The following is a 17,282-nucleotide window of genomic DNA, read 5'->3' as shown; positions in this document are numbered from 1 at the left end:
CGGAAGCCCACAAGCAGGACATGAGTGCCACAGCACCCTCCCGCCCATGCTGCCCAGCATACATAGGCATCCTGCCTTTGACACTGGAGGTAGCACAGAGCCATCAGGACCAGCAGCCATTGGGAGCCTTCCCCTCCAGTCATATTTGAGAGCTGATTGAAATCTCATATTTGAAGTTGCCAAAATGGTCCTGACATGTCAACAGCACTTGGATCCTGAGGCCGGGATTTCACACTCAAAATGCGAATTGGAATCACATTCAAAATTTGAACAGTTAAATTGGAAGATTTGTAAGTGTCTATTTGCAAATGTTTGGTTCGGCTCCACTCCTCACTATTTCTACCCAATTCCTGCATTGGCAGAAAGATTGGTTTGTGGTGCAGACTCTGACCTCGCTGAGTCTGTGCCATGATCGACAGTGCACCTGCCACCTCTGCCCAGCTGTTTTCTGTGTGTTCTTTAGAAAGGTGCCCCTATTTGGCCTGGAGGCCATCTGGAGAAACAACCAAGTCGTGGGGCATATCCGCAGGGCAGACTTTGGACACGCTATCGATAAAACAGTTGCATATGGGTACATCCGCAATCCTGAAGGAGGGCCGGTGAGTATGGGAAACAGCATGCCGAGGGACAGGGGGCTCTTCTTGGGGAATGCGCGCGCATGTGCGCGCGCGCGCACACACACACACACAGAATGTATATCAGCATAGTCTTTAAAATGTGTGCAGGGGTTAGGAGAAACCTCAAGTCCTTTCTTTGCCCAGGCTCTAAAGGTTAACCCCTAGAGAAGCTGCAAATACTACATTTTTCAAGGCATAAAATGGTTTTCAGGGACACATTAAAATGTAATGTATGAACACAACTGTGATGTGTTCAGTGGTGTCATGGCACCAGGACTCAGAGGGTTAGTGCACCAGGACTTTCTTTTTAGCGGGAAACTGATGTCACCTGCCACCCCCTCAGACTTCCCTGTGCCCTCTGAGCTGGGGGGAAACGGATTTTCCCAGCAGCAGTCAATTATTCCCTGTCATCATGCAAAGTATTTTGGGGTAGTGCTGTGATGAAAATTTATCTCACATTTTTTTTCGACCATTCTCATCAATTTAATCAAAAAGAAATTGCTTTCAAAAAGAAATTCAGAGGAGGAGAAATTTCAGAGAAATGCTTGTGGGTTGGGTTTGGGGTTTTTGTGCTTACCTTACTTGTGAGGTGGCTGAGGAGTGTGCATGAGTGTCCCCAACCCCAAGTGATTAGCCAGCAAGCTTTTTCCTCTGATTTTCTGATCTCCACATAAAAATTCCCAGGGAATTACAGGAGCACTGTTATTTGCCGAGGGGGGGTGGGGACTCTGCCTCCAAACACCGCATGCCTCTGCTGGGGCAGGGCTAACCCCCAGTAAAGCCATTGAGAGCAGCCCCACGCAGGGCCCCTCTCTTCCAAACCAGCTCTGGTCCTGCCAAGCCACTGTGGCACTCCCCCATCTAGCGGCATGAGCTCCAGCACGCCCTGCAGAAAAGCATCATTCATTAAGCGGCTGTTTCGTGTGTGGGCTGGCTCTTCCCAGCTCAGCATGGTAACCCCGGCCTGATTTGCATGCTAATTGCAGCTGTGGGAGAACGAGGAGGAATATTTGGCACGGGGAGCTTGCAGGGTGGGGGGGCTTGACTATGGAGATGGGGCTGTTCACAAACAGAAGCCAGAAGAGGAGGCCATAGCAGAGGCCAATGGTGGGAAAGCACACTGATCAGGAAAGAGCCAGTGTCTTTGGGCTGATGGGCGCGGCGATGGTGCGGTCATGTTTGAAATGCTGTGTACAGCAGAGGTAGGGAACCTCTTTCAGCCCCAGGGCCAAATTCCCTTCTGGAGAAGCTCCCGGGGGCTGCGTTCCAGTGGGGGGCATGGCCGAAGGCAAACAGGGCGGGGCCAAACAGGCCAGCCTCTTTTGGCTTACAGCCCTTCCTGCCAGTAGCTGAGTCTTAGGAGAGGCCTGTCGAGCCTTTAGAATGGGGGGAGAAAACGGCACAAAACCCGGGAAACCACCAAACGATCAGTGCTTGGAGGAGGGGGCGTGGCCATTTGGAGAGGCCGGGGGGGCTGGATTTGGCCTCCAGGCAGGACAGATTTGGGCCTCCAGTTTCACCCCCCCGGTGTACAGTTTGGTCACCTCAATCAGGATGCCAGTGCACTGGGCAAAGTACGAAAAGGGCGACCAAAATGGGCGAGGGGTTCAGAGAGCTCCCTCCCTCTTAGGAGGGAGAATGGCTCAGCTTAGGAAGGAAGCCCATGAGGAAGGGAGGACAAGACCGAGCGTAATGCCATGGTGAAAGTTGCGGAGAAGGGGGAAGTTTCCCCTCCTAACGCTAGAACTCCAGGTAGAGCTGGTTTGTGGAGGGTCCCAGACTGGCAACCGGAGCTCCCCAGCCACCCGACGTTTATGATCTTGTGGCACTCTCTGCCACAAGTTGCAGCAATTACCTTGAGGCCCAGAGAGCTTCCTTAAAGAGTGAGCCAAATTTGTGGTTGGGTAGAACTCAAGTACAGAAGTACATCTGGATCCAACCCCTAATAACTAAACACATGAGAGCCAGTCGATGGAAACCTTTTCCGCCTTGTCTCCTCTTCAGGTCTCCCTCGAGTTTGTGAAAAGCGGCGAATACAAGTTGGAGAGGATGGGGGTTTCCTACCCAGCCAAAGCCCACACGAAGTCGCCCTTTGATCCAGAGAACAAGAGAGTGAAAGGGGTCTACTGATCTTGGCAGACAAAGAGCAGGACCTCTGGCAGGACGGAGATCCGCTAAAAGAGGGAGAGGGGAAGAATGCCGGGGAAGGACGAGTGCACACGCCAATGATTCAGCCATTCCCACAGCACCTTGTCGTGAGAAGAGCTCTGAGGCTGGATCAGGCCATGGGGGCCCCTCTCACCCAGCATTCTATCTCCAGCAAGGCCCAGAGAGAAGCTTCTGCAGAATCCCCCAAGCCAGGCTTGATGGTTATGCTTGTCTCCATCATCCAATATGAGCCTAAACTTGGAGGCCTCGCTGGGTTGCTGTAGGGCACACTGGCTGCCTCTCCTGGCCACCTGGCATAAATGGCCACCCGCTGGCAGAGTCCACCCTACACACACGCCACGCCCCTTTGGCATTCTGCCTCCTTCGACCATTATTACAAAAAGCCTCAGTACATTAACTGCCGAATTCTGCATATAAATAAAACCAGCACTTGTGATGCAAATGACGCAATTTATGCTGGATCACAACATCTCCAGCAGGAGCAGGCAGGCAGGTAGGTGTGTGTGTGTGTGTGTGTGTGTGTGTGCGCGCGCGCGCTGTGGGGAGAACTTGGGAAGCTGCCTTAGACTGAGTCAGACCCACCTCGGTCCATCTAGCTCACTATTGACACAGACGGGCAGCAGCAGCTCTCTGGAATTTCAGGCAGGACTTTCTCCAGCCCTACCTGGAGATGCTGCCAGGAATCGAACCTGGGACTTTCTGCATGCAAAGCAGGGGCTCTACCACTGAGCTACAGTCCCTCCCTAAAGGGCCATCACAAAAAGGGAGAGAGTCTGCCCTGTTGTGGGGCACTCTCACCTCAAACCAAATAAAAACAGTGGCTTTCCAAGAGGCCCCTCCCGCCCTGAGCGCTTTTCACCCCCCTCCCATGGGAGCTGACTGGCAGCAGCTTCCTCCAGGGTTTCAGGCAGGAAATTGAGAACCCACCTTTCCACCCAAAAGTGATGCTCAAGGCAGCTAACAATAAAAGATTAGAAATAACATCTTAACTAAAGCATAAAAGCAAATATTCAATTAAAAACAGCAAAAAAGAAAGAAATAAACAGCTCCCAGCCCATTAAAAGCCCCATCAGCAGCACACCTGTTTATGGTGCTCTTACCACTGAACCACAGCCCCTTCTGTATCGTTCTGGAAGGTGGGAGCCATTCTGGAAAAGGGGTTTCCTGGGAGGCCACGACTCTTCCCCAGGCCATGCCCCCTTTCCCCCAGCCACCAATCTTTTGGTGGTTTCTGGCTTTGGTGCAGTTTCTCCCCCCGCCCCCTTCTGAAATGTTGAAATGCCTCTTCTAGGGTTGAGTTACTGGCAGGAAGTGGTTGAAGCTAAGATGTGCTGGCATTTTGGCTCTGCCCTCTTTGCCTTTGACCCCGCTCACCCTTTCCCCCCCTTTGGCCCTTGGAATGAAAAAGGTTCAACACCCCTGATCTAGTGGAATATGGAACCTCCCTGTTAAGTCCGCCTCCAGCTGTTTAGGGAGGAGCATTGCCTCAGTTGCTTCAGTGTGGAAATGTTCCTCTTGGCCTCTCACAAGCCTTCTTCAGCTCCTCAGTACTTCCTAAATGTCCCTTGCTCTCCCTCCATGATTTGGATTTATGTATTTGCATGTTAAATGCATATGCATATTACTCAAGCCTCTGTTTGACCCCTCTGATGAATCAATGGAAATTAAACCGATTCAGCTGCCGATTAGACCTGAGGGCTTGACCCGAACGCTGGAAAACATCGCCTTTGGGTCTCCAGAGAACACTCTCCGCAGTTTACTCCTCCATGACAAATGCTTGGCATGGGAAGGAGTGGCACGGTCGCGCCTTCCGCAGCTGCGCCCCTCCCCTGAATGGCATCGGAGCCTCCTGACGGTCAAAGAATGGTGGCGACAGCTGCAGAGAGGTGTGTTCACAAGACCCCCTCATCTTCATGGCTGCAGTTCAAGCAGCACAAAGCAGCTTGGGCGGTTTACCCGCGGTGGAGATGTTGCGGACAAGGCGTCTTAGATGGTGCCAGCTTGCCCCAGTAGAGACTGCTGCAGCCAGGCAGGCGAGGAGAAGCCAGAGCTGCTGAACACCTTTGTGTTCTCTTTGGTCAGCAGCTGGGGGGGGGCAGCAAGAGTCCAGCAAAAGCAGGAGAGGGGGTGTGCGTGGAGGCGCAGGTTAGCAGCAAAGACAGTCCCATAGCCACGCCCCCCAAGGGCACCCCCCAAATGCACGCAGCTGGATTGATCCACATCAACAAACCAGTTCTAGGAGTTTTCATCTCCACCAGGCTCAGGACTTTGGTAAAGCGAATGGGTCTGAATTGCCCTGTCAAGACCAAGACACCCCAAACACTTCCTGTTGCCACAGGGAATGATAAATACTTGTTGGGAACATCCATCCCCGCCCAGTGCCTGTGAGGACTGCAGCTCAGCTCAGAGGGAGCTGGGGAGGCTGGGGGGAGGCAGATGACGTCAGCGACCCTGCTAGTAAAAGAAGACCTGGTGCCCTGGCCCGGTGAGCCCTGGGGCCGCCACACCGCTGCATGGAGCCTGGGGAAGGGGTGGCTTCGTGCCGCCCTTGCCCTCACACGCGAACCTGCACGTGTGGCCTCGCGTCCAGCAAGACTCTAAACGGGGGTATTTTGCAGCAGCGTGGCACAAGTGGCCCCCTAGCGCCATCGCCTCCGCCCTCTGGAACTCCCTCCCTCTGCGAATCCGGCAGGCGCCCACCTTTGGGGGGTTTGGGCACCTTCTGAAAAGATGCGTTCGCCAGCAGGAAACCAATCTTGGCCTCTGCGGATCGCTTAGTAAATTTCTTTACGTGATTCATAAGTACTGTTACAATGAGTTGCAAACAAACCGGGGAAATTAGGTCACTGACAGAAAGATAACGAAGCAACGACGCGGCTTTATTTTGCCATCGGTGTTCACAGAAAGGCCTGAGGAGGAGGCCAACCCTCGGGCGCGAGACCGGCAGGCGAGCCCTGGCACCAGTAACGCGCGTTTGAGAAAGGCAGGCAGGGAACTCTCGGCGGGAGGGGGCGCGGGCCACCCCGAGGAGGCTGGGATGCCAGCGCCGGCGGGACGGTGGATCCGCCCCGGGCCTCGGCCACCCAGTCACGACGCGAGAGGCGCTCGGCGCCTTGGACCGCTGCTTTGGAGTCCCGGCTGGATCTGGCTGAAACCCGGCGCGGATTCCCCGCCCCGCTGGCGCGGGCACCCCCAGGCTCCGCCGGCGCCGTCTGGGGCACAGGCGACGCGGGGCGACGCCCCTCCTGCCGCAGCAGCGGGAGCCGCCGGGGCGCCGCAGCCCGGGAGTGGCGCCGGCCGGGGGGCCCTCGGCAAGCCCCGCGCAGCGGCCCCCCGCCCCCCTCGGCTCCGCCGCCTCGCCACCGCCCCCACCAGCTGGTGCTCCTGCCCCCCTTTCCGGCGAGCCGGCGGAGCCCGGGAGGAGGCGAGCCGGCGCCCGGCGGGGACGCCCGCACGCCAGGCCTGCCCGGGGACGCTGCTGCTGCGCCCGCCCCGGGCTCGCCGAATGCAGGGCGCTCCTCGAGCCGCGCGTTGGGCCCCTTCCGCGGGCTGCGGGCGCCGCTCAGGTCCGGCCTCAGCTTGGCCGTCGCGGGTGCGTCGCCGAAGCCCCGCGCGGCGCGGCGGGCGCGGGCGAGGGGCGCTGCGGGCGAGGCGCCGAAGCGGCCGCGGCGAGAGCGGCCCGCCGGCCCGGCCCTTAGGCTGCCGCCGCCTCGTCCAGCTGGAGCGCGGCGGGGGGCGCGGCGGGGCGGCCCGGGGGGCGCCGGCAGCCCGGGCCCGGCCCCGGCAGCGCCTCCGCGATCCTCGGCAGCGGCTGCTTCTCCCATTCGCCCTGCGGAGGGAAGGCGGACAGTCGGGAGGGCGCGGGGAGGGCCACGCCGGCGCCGCGCCCGAGGGACGAGTCCGCTCAGCCCGGCGCGAGCACGGCGCCTGGGCCCGGCGGCGCCTTCCGGGCGCACGCAGCGCGCGCCGGGCCTGGGGAGACCGGCGGGCCCGGCGGCGGGGCGCGGCGGCAACGGCGGCCGCCCGCAGGGCAGCTGCCGCCGACGCGCTTTCTGCAGCGCAGCCCCAAGTCGCGGGGCGCAGGCGAGAGCCGCGCCGCGAGCGACCGCTGCTAGTCGCGGTACTGCCGCCGTCAGCGCCGCTTGCATTTAGGGAACGAAATAATAAACGAGGCTGGTAGGACAAGGGCCCCTATTTCCCGTGCAGTCGACCATATATACTAACATATTAACTCAGTACTAGGGAGTGCCACTTATTTTTAATCCATGCACTGGCGCTCACACGAGGAAACTAAAAACCCGAGGAGGTTTTTAAGATTCTACAGCCCAGCTGGCAAGCCCTGTGATGCTGAGACATCCAGAGATGCTGTGGATTATGGAGCTTGGGGAGGCGGCTGGGCTGGGGCTGGGTGGCATGGCTTTGCAGTGGTTCCAGTCTCTCCCGGCGGGGCGGTCCCGGAAGGTGGTGCTAGGAGACCACTGATCAGCACTTTGGCCTAGAGTTCTATGCCCCATGTTGCTTAACATCTACATGAAAACAGGAAGAGATTCTCTGGAGTTTGGGAGTTCAGTGTCACCAAGGAATGCTGCAGACTAAAAAAGTCATAGGGTTGGAAGGGACCGAGGAGGTCATCCAGTCCACCCCCAGATTACAGCAGGCTCTGCACTGCAGGGTGCAACTACGGCATCCCTGCCAGACAGCGGCCCAGTCTCTGCTGAAATCCCTCCAGCGAAGGAGAAAAGCCACCCCCTCCAGAGGCAGTGCCTGTTCCGCTGCCGAACTCGTTTGTTACAAAACAAGCATCAGCAAAACACATAACCAATGAGCCCTGTTTGTTTCCATTTTATCATTTCTTTAAAAAATAATGCACAGCCTGAATAATTGCCCCAAAGAGGAACACCACTGTGCAGGGAAACAAAAGTACAGGGACATTTTTGCGCCATCTGGTTAAAGAACTAGATCCGCCTTCCCCAACCTGGTGTGCTCCAGATGGACTGCAACCCCCCATTGCTCCCAGCCAGCCAGGCCTTGCTGGCTGGGGAAGATGAGAGTTGAAGTCCAACACATCTGGAGTGCACCAGGTTGGGGAAGGTCCTTTTGGGGCCCTGTGACCCTGGATTGGCCCAGGCAGAAATCAAAATGAACTTTGTCCAAATGCCCGAGGCTTCTCAGTGGAGCAGCCCATATGGCTGTCATTTCCCATACCTACCGGAAAACGGACCGCGGAGGATTTGTTGCAGTGCATAGAAATTGGAGCAAAGTCGTACAGAGATTTCAGGACATCTCTGCTGAAAGAATTCCATGGAACAGAGGAGAACTGCTGCGTGACAGACGTCTCTGGGCATGTGCAGACATCTTCATCATTAAACCTACCAGAAGGAGAAACATCTCGTATCAGGAATGGGTTAGGGGATGAAAAATGCAGGGAACAAGGCAAAGTCACAAGAGGTACTAAGATGTATAAGAAATGTTAATCGTAAGAGATACGCAACGTCCAGGGTGCTTCTGTACACCCCTTCCTTGGGGGCACTGAAAGAAATAAACAGTCCCCATAGCTACCCCCCCCCTGCCCCCGAGAGTCCAAAACTTCAGGCAGCTGCACTGATCCTATCAACAAACCCATTCTTAGGAGTTTCCGTGTCCACGCGTGGAGCAGGTCTTCTGTAAAGCTAATGGGCTTTAATTCCCCATTCAAGTCCCAGCCATGCCAAAATACTTTACAACAAGGAACAATAAACTGGGGCTGCGAAAATTCATCTCTCCCCCGCCGCCCCCAGCTACTGTGAGAATTGCAGATCAGCTCGGGGGAGAGGGAAGTGTGGGCTTTGGGGGGGGGGTGACATCAGGGTCCCTGCTCATAGGGAGGTGCCAGCACAGCCTCCCTGTGAGCCCGGGCTGCTCTGCCACACCCAGCACGGTCCCCCCGGGGTGGTCATTCTGCATTACCTGTTCACAAGCTTAAAATAGCGGTGCAGGTAGCCCAGATCCACAGCGCTCTTACACAGCTCCAACTCCGTCTGGGGGTAATAGTGGATGTAGTTGACACACATCTCGTCCATGATGCCAAAGCCACCCTGCGCATGAGAGAAGAGGAGAAGCAATGGAGCCTGTTGCTGCGTCCGGCCCATCATGCGAGAGGGCAAATGTTCAGCATCAGCGTGTGCAAAGGAGAATTTGGGGCACAAATCCCTCCCAGAAAGCCCCAGTTACATTGGCGCATCTCCAGAGAGGCTCACCACGGTCGCTTGAGTCCTGTCCTCGGTGTTGTACACGCAGGTTGTTCTCAGTACATCCCCCTGTGGGTATACAAGCACCCCTCTGATCCACCAGATGCAGCAGCCCTGACGTGGTGCGGTGTGCTCTCCCGGGGTGCAAAGCAGCTGGAGCGGAACTTCGAGTTCCGGGGAGGAAATTCTCCCAGCTGCAGAGGATCAATGGGGCAGCCCCCCGGTCCCCGGGCTACCCATGGAGGCTGCAGAGGTGCCCTGAGCAACATGTGAGGCTTCCTGGTGCTTTGATGAGCACTGCAAACTTACTTATTTGCCCTGTTTTTCCCCTCAGCCATTAACATGTCCTAATATTGTTGCTGGGGAAAGTCAGCACGCGCCACCAGCTCCTGTGCCTCGGCCACGGTGGCTTCGCTGGGCGGGGGAGGCTGCAGATGAATAAGAGCCCCGCACCCCGCTAGGGATGTCAGAGAACTCCACAACAGATTCAGATGAATTTCAGATTTCTATGAATCCGCTCTGAGGAATCCACAGCAGGCCAGCTTTTTCCAAGTCACGTGGATTCCGTGGATGTACAGACTGATTTTTTTACTTTGCGGGGGGGGGGGATTAGCAGAAGTGCACGCTTTCAAGCACCAATACAAATTTGGGAAATTGCAAAAATCTCCTAAGAGTTGCATTCCTACCTGCATTCGCGTAGGTGTTTGAAATGGGACAACTTCACCTAATTTGCAAACAGGAACAAAATTCTCATACAACCCTAAAATTCTGGAACGAAAGACTCCTGGCAATCCCCAAAACACAGAATGGATTTAATACCTGACACCATCAGCCTGAGAGGGCCAGAGGGGGTTCATCACCACCACAACACCCCACCCCTGATATATGGGAGTGCAGCCTTACAGTAATTATGCTCACGTTTCTCTCTGGTGCAGTGTGCGTGCGTGCACGTGTGCCAAGCATCAGTTTTACAGCTGGTGTGGAAGTTCCTTAAGGAACTTGGGCAGCACTTCTGTGTCTCTAGGACTGATGGATATTATGTACAAATGAATAAGAAAATCAGGTTGCTCCCTTCTTATTATAAGAGAGCCCAGTAAAATAACATGAAGGAATAAGCAAAGCATCCTCTCGGTGTGGACCTACCGGAAAGATGGACAGCACTTTCTTTAACATGCGGATCTCCTAGAAGAAAAGAGGAGCCAGGCAGAGAGAGGCGCGTGGGTCAGCGTACGGAAGATGGGGCAGGAAGAAGAAAGTAATGAAAGGCCATGAGGTGGAGAGATGGCCCTGCCCCTGAACACATGCTCTGCTTATTTTCAAATGTGCCTCTGTTACCTTGAGGGCTACAGACATTGCTTTTAAAAAGAAAACCAACATCAAACAGGATCCCCTTGATTTGGGGAGATCTGAATCCTATACTAGGTGGCTAGTTTGTGGATCTACCTTCTGTGGGGGGGAAAGCTCCACTCACAGAAGGTCCCTCCGCCCAATTTTTGAGGACTGGAAACCCCCCCACACACACTACAGCTCACCCCATTCAGCAGGATCTCCTGACTCTCTGGCATTTCCAGGGGGCTGCCATGGGAAGGCATGGGCAGGGAAGTCCACTTCCCTCAGTGCAGTTGATCCAAAGTCAATCTGGAACCAACCCGCTGAGAATTTAAAGGCACAATCCTATAGATGTTTAGACAGAAAAAAATCCTACAAGTTGCACTGGGAATTGTGGGATTTTGTTCTGTCTAAAGCGGTGGCACATATTTACAAAGTTGTACGTCACTGTGCACTTCCTTCAAGATCTCAAAAAGATGCCTACTTCAACTTCTGGAATGCACACATTTATTTCAATGCAAGCAAAATATTTTAACAGGTGGCCAGCCCAAGTTAAATGTTCCCAAATGCATGTCAACGCACCACCTCTGACTGGGCCAACCAAGCTGCTTTCTCGCAGCCAGCCGGCTCCCTGCACTTTGGGCTCAAGCACCGCCCCTACCTGGAAGTGAGGGCTGTAGTGGCCATCGGCGTTGACGACCTCCTGCTCGCTGCCTTCTCGCGACAGCACCGTCACCACGCTCCTCCCGGTCAGGTGGGTGTGCAACTGAGAGGCGAAGATGTGGATCCCATCGGGCGGCAAAGCCTGGCAAGGGGAGGCGCATGGGATATGCACATGCTCAAGCCGCGGTGCGTCGAGCCACAAAGAGCAAAGTCACATCCAGGCCCAGGGAGGGCGGGCGCCAGGGTTATGCAGCACCAGAAGGCAATGCGAAACAGCAGAAATGTAAATATTGGTGGCCTTGTATTTTGCACCCAGTGAAGGAGACGGTGTCCACAAAAGCTTCAGCCAGAATAAATGTGGTAATCTTTAAGGTGCCACAAGACTCTGTTGTTTTTGCTGCAACAGAGCAACCCCAGGGCTCCCCTTTGGAAAATTCTGGTATTTTTTATTGCTCTTCCTGGCACCAACGAAGTGCCTGGCTTCATGTGCCACCAGCATCCGGGGAAGTGGGAGATAACAGCAGGAATTCCCCTGTTCACTGCTCCCGCTCCCAACAGCAGGAATTCGTTCAGGGGGCGGGGCTGGAATACCAAGCCCCGCCCCCTGGAGGAATGCACCGCTCCCGCAGGCCGGACTGAGGAGACCGGTAGGCCAGATTACGCCCACAGACCAGCGATTCTACACTCCGGGGCTACAGGATACTGCGGGGGGGTCCTCCCCAGCTGGAAGGGCAGCTCCACCTCTGGAGAAGAAGGTCCCTGCAACCAGGGGGCATCCCAGGGCATGCCGGGGTGGTTCAGGGAGGCTGTGCATCTTCTAGATTCAAAGCCCCCTCCTTCCCTGGACAAGCCCCTGGATTTGGGGGGGGGGATTATGCCATCCTAGTTATGCAGATGGCCTGGCTATTTTCTTGCCCGACGGACTGAGTGGAGACTGAGCCTGTGTGAGCAGAGGGCCCAGGGGAGCCGGGGGAGGCCCTTGCGCCTGTTGCCACAGACATGCTCACCAGCTGGGTGCATTTGTCGGTGCAGTAGCCCGTCAGGGAGAAGCGGCTCTCGCCCGGTGGGATCGCCATCGCCGGCGTGTAGACCAAGCCCAGCTCCATGATGCCGGCATCGTACGGTCGGAGCGAGGCTGTGTAGTAAAGGCGGATCCCGGAGGAGTCACGGCGGCCTGGGGGGAAGCCAAAGGGCACGTCCTGACGAACCCCGCACTGACGGGGAGGGCTGCCGTGCCCCCTCCGTTGTTTTCTTCACAGGTAAGGACGTGGACAACGGCACCATGCAGGAAGCCTGGACAGGTGAGGCCTGGCACGGTCGGGAGGCGCCAGATGCAGGTCCTGCAGCGAAGCAGGCTCAGGGCTGTTCAGCAGCGGGGTGGGGGCCAGCTAGCAGTGGCGGTGGGGCACTTGGAAGCACAGACACCCTTCGCGACCGTACCCAGAGCCACACCCCCAAGGAGAGGCCAGCAGTGCAGGCAGTCACGTCGATCCAGATCCTCCAGGAGCAGGGCTGCCCTAAAGCGAATGGGCCCAAACGGCCCATTCCAGACCAAGCCAAAACACTCTGCATTGCCACAGGGGTCTCTCCCAGCCATATATGGCCGAGGAAATTGTCTCCCTGCTCCAGCGACTGTGAGGATGGCTCAGCTCAGAGGGAATGGGGGATTCTGAGGAGGGTGGCAGAGGACGCCAGCGTCCCGCGAAGAAAACAGTCTGGGCACTTCCACCCCGAGCCCCGCTCCGCGACCCCACTGCCCCCAAGGCCCCAGCCCCATGTGCACGCACATCTTGTCCATGCCTCAAGCTCCATCCTGGGGGAGAGGCGGCGTAGAAACAAAACGGAGAAGCACAGGACAGCTTCCCCGTGACCTCACTGGGAGTCTGCCTGGTCTCTGCTCCCCCTCCCCAACTCCCCGTCTCTGTAGCGCCAGCCATGTGGGGACTGGGACCGGCTGACCGCTCTCCCATGGCCTGGCAGGAACCTTCCTGACCTGGCTTGGCTCCTCCCACCCAGCCTAGCAACTGGCTCCTCCAGGGAGGGAGGGGGGTATGCAGGACTTCTTGTTCCAGCTGAGTCTTGGTTGAGCAACAACTTCTTCCTGAGCTCTGGCATTCCGGGTTTTGGTCCTGACTGCTGGTTTGCTCTCTGAATTGCTCTCCCCAACTTTTGCCAGGGGGACATTTTAAAATCTGAATTTGGGTTTCTGTTTGGGGAAAACAAAAACCCTCAGGGTTCGCCCTCCCTTCCTTTTAAGGGGAAACCTACAGGCAGTAAAGATATGTCACAGGCCAGCCTGGGAACATCAGGACATGGGGATTTTGCGGTGTCAGGACACAGCAGCACTAGGTGGTGTCACATCTTTCTCTGCTCAGGGCTGTAATTAGCAGCCAATCCAAGTGGGAGGGCTGCCCTGGCTCACTCCGAGCCGGCCCGAGGCGTCGCTACGGTGCAATGGCCCGCAGGGGACCAAGTTTCTGCAAACTGATAGGGGAAGGGAGAGCAAAGGGCTCGAACATTAGTAACGCTCAGGAGAGTGTTCCCCCACACCGCCCAGCCACATCAATCCACAGCCCTGCAAGATGCTGGGAATTCTCCTGCATATGCTCTGCTAAAACATGCAGGAGCCCTACCGGGGCCTGCCTTTCTTGCTGCGGAGCTGCGCTGCTGACCCAAGAGGCATGTGTCATGGGCTTGTGTTGGGAGTGTACCACTATGGATTATTACTAATTTATCAATATTTCCATACCACCCTGTTTTCCAAAAGGCCGCCCAAGCAGTAAACAACCAATTTAAAACAAACAAGAACATTATTTTTTTAAAAGAACATCAGGACATGAACACTATTAAGGGCTAGATGTGTCTTAACAGCTTTTCTGAAAGCCAGGGGAGTGGGGGCCAATCGTAGATCTTGAGGGGGCATTTCAGAGTTTGGGAGCAATACAGGAGAAAGCCCTTTCCCATGTGCCCAACAAACTGGCCTCTGCAAGTAAGGGGGTCTTCCAAAGGGCCTCTCCTGCTGATCTTAATAACCAACCGTGTTCATACTGAGAGAGGGGGTCCCTCAAAGAGGCAGAACCTAAGACATTTACAGCTTGAAAGGTTAAGACCAACCCCTTGAACTGAGCATGGAAAACAACTGGCAACCAGGCCAGGTCTTTTAGGACAGGTGTAATATGGTCCCAATACCATGCACTGGTTAGCAGCCTAGCTGCTGCATTTTGCACAGACTGAAGCTTCTGGACACTCTTCAAGGGTAGCCCCACGTAGAGCACATTGCAGTGGTCTATTTGCAATGCTGCCAAGGCATGGATAACTGTTGCCAAATTGCAACTGCTTGTGTGATTTCTGCAGATGGGGTGCCTTGAAGCTCTTAAGGAAAGGAGGCGCCTGGTTTATTTATGTCGTAGTCCAGATTTTCTAACTACTTCTGAGCTTCTGTCTCCAGCTCGGGCACATCAGATGGATAAGAATAACCAGGGAAATACTATTGGCTCAAAGGAAGGAACCCAGCCCCGCTACTTAGAGCTGAACAGCTTCCCAGCACACAGAGTGCGATGTGACTGAAGAGCAGCACAGATGCTTCGGTTTTCTAAAATTACTCTCAGGAAGCCAAAGAGCAAGAAACTCGGAGTTTGTGTAAATGCCGTCCCTGTGTGTCTCAGTTTCCCTCTTCTTCAACCCCCTCCCCCAAGCTCAGGGGAAGCGACAGGCGCGGCCTCGTGCTCGTTCTTGGAACGGCACCTCCAGCGCCTGAACGGCCACCGTGCCGGGGGAAGCAGCCACGCCAGGCTGGCTCACGGGTCAGCGGCCCTGTCTCCAGAGGGAGTCTGCAAAAGTGTGGGGGGGCTCGTGGAGCTTCCCTTGCTGGGGGGTGGGGGCACTTTTCTTCTGGCAGGGCTACCAGCCATCTGGAAGGCAAACTCAGCCGGTGAGTTTCAACCCTTGCAGAAAAGGTTACCCACAAGTCGCTCATCATGAGCTAGCAAAAGGCACAGGAGCCTTGCCTGAGGATTTTGCGGCCATCAGAACCACCATCCCCGCTAGGGCGGCCAGGGGTCCTACTTTACAGGGCACAGTCCTCTCTTGGAAGGGCTGTATGGTGCAATTCCAGCTTCAAGATAAAGCGCCATCAGAAGCGAGAGTGGCGGAGGCCCAGCCTGTGATCCGCGCCTGGACAGCAGCGAGAGCAGCAGCACGCAGGCACCTCACTGCCCTCTTTCCCCACGATGGTGCAGTGTATTACATTTCTGCTGAAATTCCAGTAATTTCTCAAGTTGGCACCTGTATGCATAAATTAGCATATGCACATTTCACGCCAGCCTGTGTCCTCTGTCTGGGTGATGCATTGCCGCTGTTTTGGCGATTTGTAAGTGGCCACCATACTCCTTGCCTTGGCATAGAAGGGGCGAGCCAGAGAGGAGGGCTCGTTCGCTCTTCCCTGCCAAGGCATCCCCTAAGGAAGGCCCTCCCAGAATGCCTCTGGGGTTCCTCCAACTTGCTCTCTCTCTCTCCAGATCCACTTTGTCTGCAAAGCCTTTAGCATAATACTCTCCTCCTCATCTCCAGCTGGAACAAAACCTAAGAATAAGGATGATGACATTTGCCCCTGCGCACCTTATATTGGCCTATCCTTCCCTATAATTTGCCCATTTATTATTACATTCATATCCCACCTTCTTTCCCCTTGCAAAGAATCCATGGAGGCTTGCATGGCCTGCCTCCTCGACTTCATTTTATCCTCACAACCAGCCTGATGGGGTAAGGGAGGCCGAGAGTCAGCGCCTGGCCCGAAGTCACCCGGGGGGCTGCATGGCCAACTGGCGGTGTGAACCCAGTCTCCCCAGCCTCAGTCCATCCCTCGAACCACTGTGCCACGCCAGCTCCCTTGTGGTGGCCTGCTCCCCTGGCCTCCTGCCTCCACTTCCTGAGCAGCCTCCCCCACTGCCAAAACTGGGGCAGCAAACTCCTCTTGGGGCTTCTTGTTGGTGTGCAAAGCTGTGCTTACCTTTCAGCTCCAGGGGATTGTGGTAGTGAACTTCCAGGCGCAGGTATTTCGAGGAGCCGGGTCCTCCGAAGGCAAGCCCTGCATCCTCAGGATAGTAAAAAGCCTGTGAGGAGAGGGATTGAGGAGAGCACGTGGGCGGGCCCCGTCGGTCGCATTCCCCAACACCAGGCAACAACCCGGACAATGACCCCAGGGAGGGACGCTCAACTCTTGTAAAACGGTGGCTCCATGTGAAGAGGAGCAGACCACAGCCCCACCCATGATGCAAGCCATGATGCAAGCTCTTGCCCCCAGATCCTGGATGCAGTAACACAGCTCTTCAGACCACCCCAAACACATCTCTCGATGCCTCCCACCCCTGGTTTTTTAATTTACAAAAATAGCCCTGCAGTAGTCAAATCTGAGGGGAGGGTTGGAGCCACATGTCGCCTCATCGTGTGTCTTGCCCATCACATCTGAAGCAGAGAGTGAGTGGATTTTAACACCCAAAGCACACAGGCAACCCCTCAACCAGACTAAACTCTCCACCTTCCCTGCACGGTCTCTCCCCCCAAGCAATTCCCACCAAGTCTGCCCCACTCCAGTATCAGAGTCAGGCTGGGTGAAAAGGGAGCAGCTGCTGCCATCACCAGATGTTTGGCCTTAAAAAAATGGCCTCTGCTGCCAGGTGTGGGTTCCCAGCCCCTGTGCCCATGGGTCCAGCCAAGCCCCAGGGGACTTATCTGTAGAGCCCACCCACAATGGGATAGGTAGGCAGACAGGTGAGGCTCCACTGGACCACCGTTCCGCAGCAGAAACCAGCCCCTGGCCTCAGCCTTTTGGCTTCTCCTCGGAAAGAGCAAGCAGCGGGGGCAAGCGACGGAAGTGCCACGGGGGCACCAACCATTTGCTAGGAGGGCGTGGCAGCCATTTGGACTGACGCACCTGCGCCCCCATGGCCCAGGCGGCCAGCACGTGCCTGCAGTAGTTGAGGCGTTCTGGCTTCATCTTGGAGTCGCAAGGCCCGCTGTAATGTGGGAAGGTGTTGAACTGTGCCGCGCACTGGAAAACCTCCATGTGGTGGACGAGCGCTTCATTCCCCTCTGTGAGGACCGGTTCATACTGCAAAGAGGGACAAAGCACTTGTGAATGCCCCCCGTACACCTTTCTTGGTGCCCCCAAAGGGCCCGGCCCCTCCCACTTTTTATTTTTGAAAATACACCATGAAGCAATGCTCTCGGCGGCAGCCTGGAAGGCTTCACGGCGACGGGAGGGCCTGAAGCCGCTGCG

At 56.0% G+C, this 17,282-nt stretch overlaps 2 protein-coding genes across 7 annotated transcripts in view; one reads left to right on the top strand and one right to left on the bottom strand.

Moving 5' to 3' along the window:
- Nucleotides 1-17,282, top strand: part of SARDH (sarcosine dehydrogenase) — a 102,537-nt gene that overhangs the window by 50,792 nt on the left and 34,463 nt on the right. For 3 of the 6 annotated variants that reach the window (XM_084820899.1, XM_084820900.1, XM_084820901.1), the window contains exons 20-21: nt 464-599; nt 2,622-6,243. In XM_084820899.1, coding sequence (XP_084677025.1) covers nt 464-599; nt 2,622-2,747 — 262 coding nt within the window. In that variant the 3' untranslated portion in view covers nt 2,748-6,243. Of the gene's footprint in view, nt 1-463; nt 600-2,621; nt 6,244-10,880; nt 10,916-17,282 lie in introns of those variants that run through there. The other 3 variants (XR_014785878.1, XR_014785879.1, XR_014785880.1) reach the window with 2 other exon arrangements.
- Nucleotides 1-17,282, bottom strand: part of DBH (dopamine beta-hydroxylase) — a 45,964-nt gene that overhangs the window by 8,391 nt on the left and 20,291 nt on the right. The window contains exons 5-12 of the mRNA XM_084820902.1: nt 16,938-17,114; nt 16,014-16,116; nt 12,013-12,179; nt 11,004-11,147; nt 10,157-10,195; nt 9,023-9,082; nt 8,733-8,860; nt 7,996-8,155 (exon numbers count right to left, since the gene is read on the bottom strand). Coding sequence (XP_084677028.1) covers nt 7,996-8,155; nt 8,733-8,860; nt 9,023-9,082; nt 10,157-10,195; nt 11,004-11,147; nt 12,013-12,179; nt 16,014-16,116; nt 16,938-17,114 — 978 coding nt within the window. The remainder of the gene's footprint in view (nt 1-7,995; nt 8,156-8,732; nt 8,861-9,022; nt 9,083-10,156; nt 10,196-11,003; nt 11,148-12,012; nt 12,180-16,013; nt 16,117-16,937; nt 17,115-17,282) is intronic.

Source organism: Heloderma suspectum, chromosome 14, assembly GCF_057233095.1.
Source record: "Heloderma suspectum isolate Gila_16-S chromosome 14, 16-S_ref, whole genome shotgun sequence".
Classification (NCBI taxonomy): Eukaryota; Metazoa; Chordata; class Lepidosauria; order Squamata; family Helodermatidae; genus Heloderma; species Heloderma suspectum.
The sequence above is the reverse complement of the archived record's forward strand: the minus strand, read 5'-3'. Positions and strand labels throughout refer to the sequence as shown.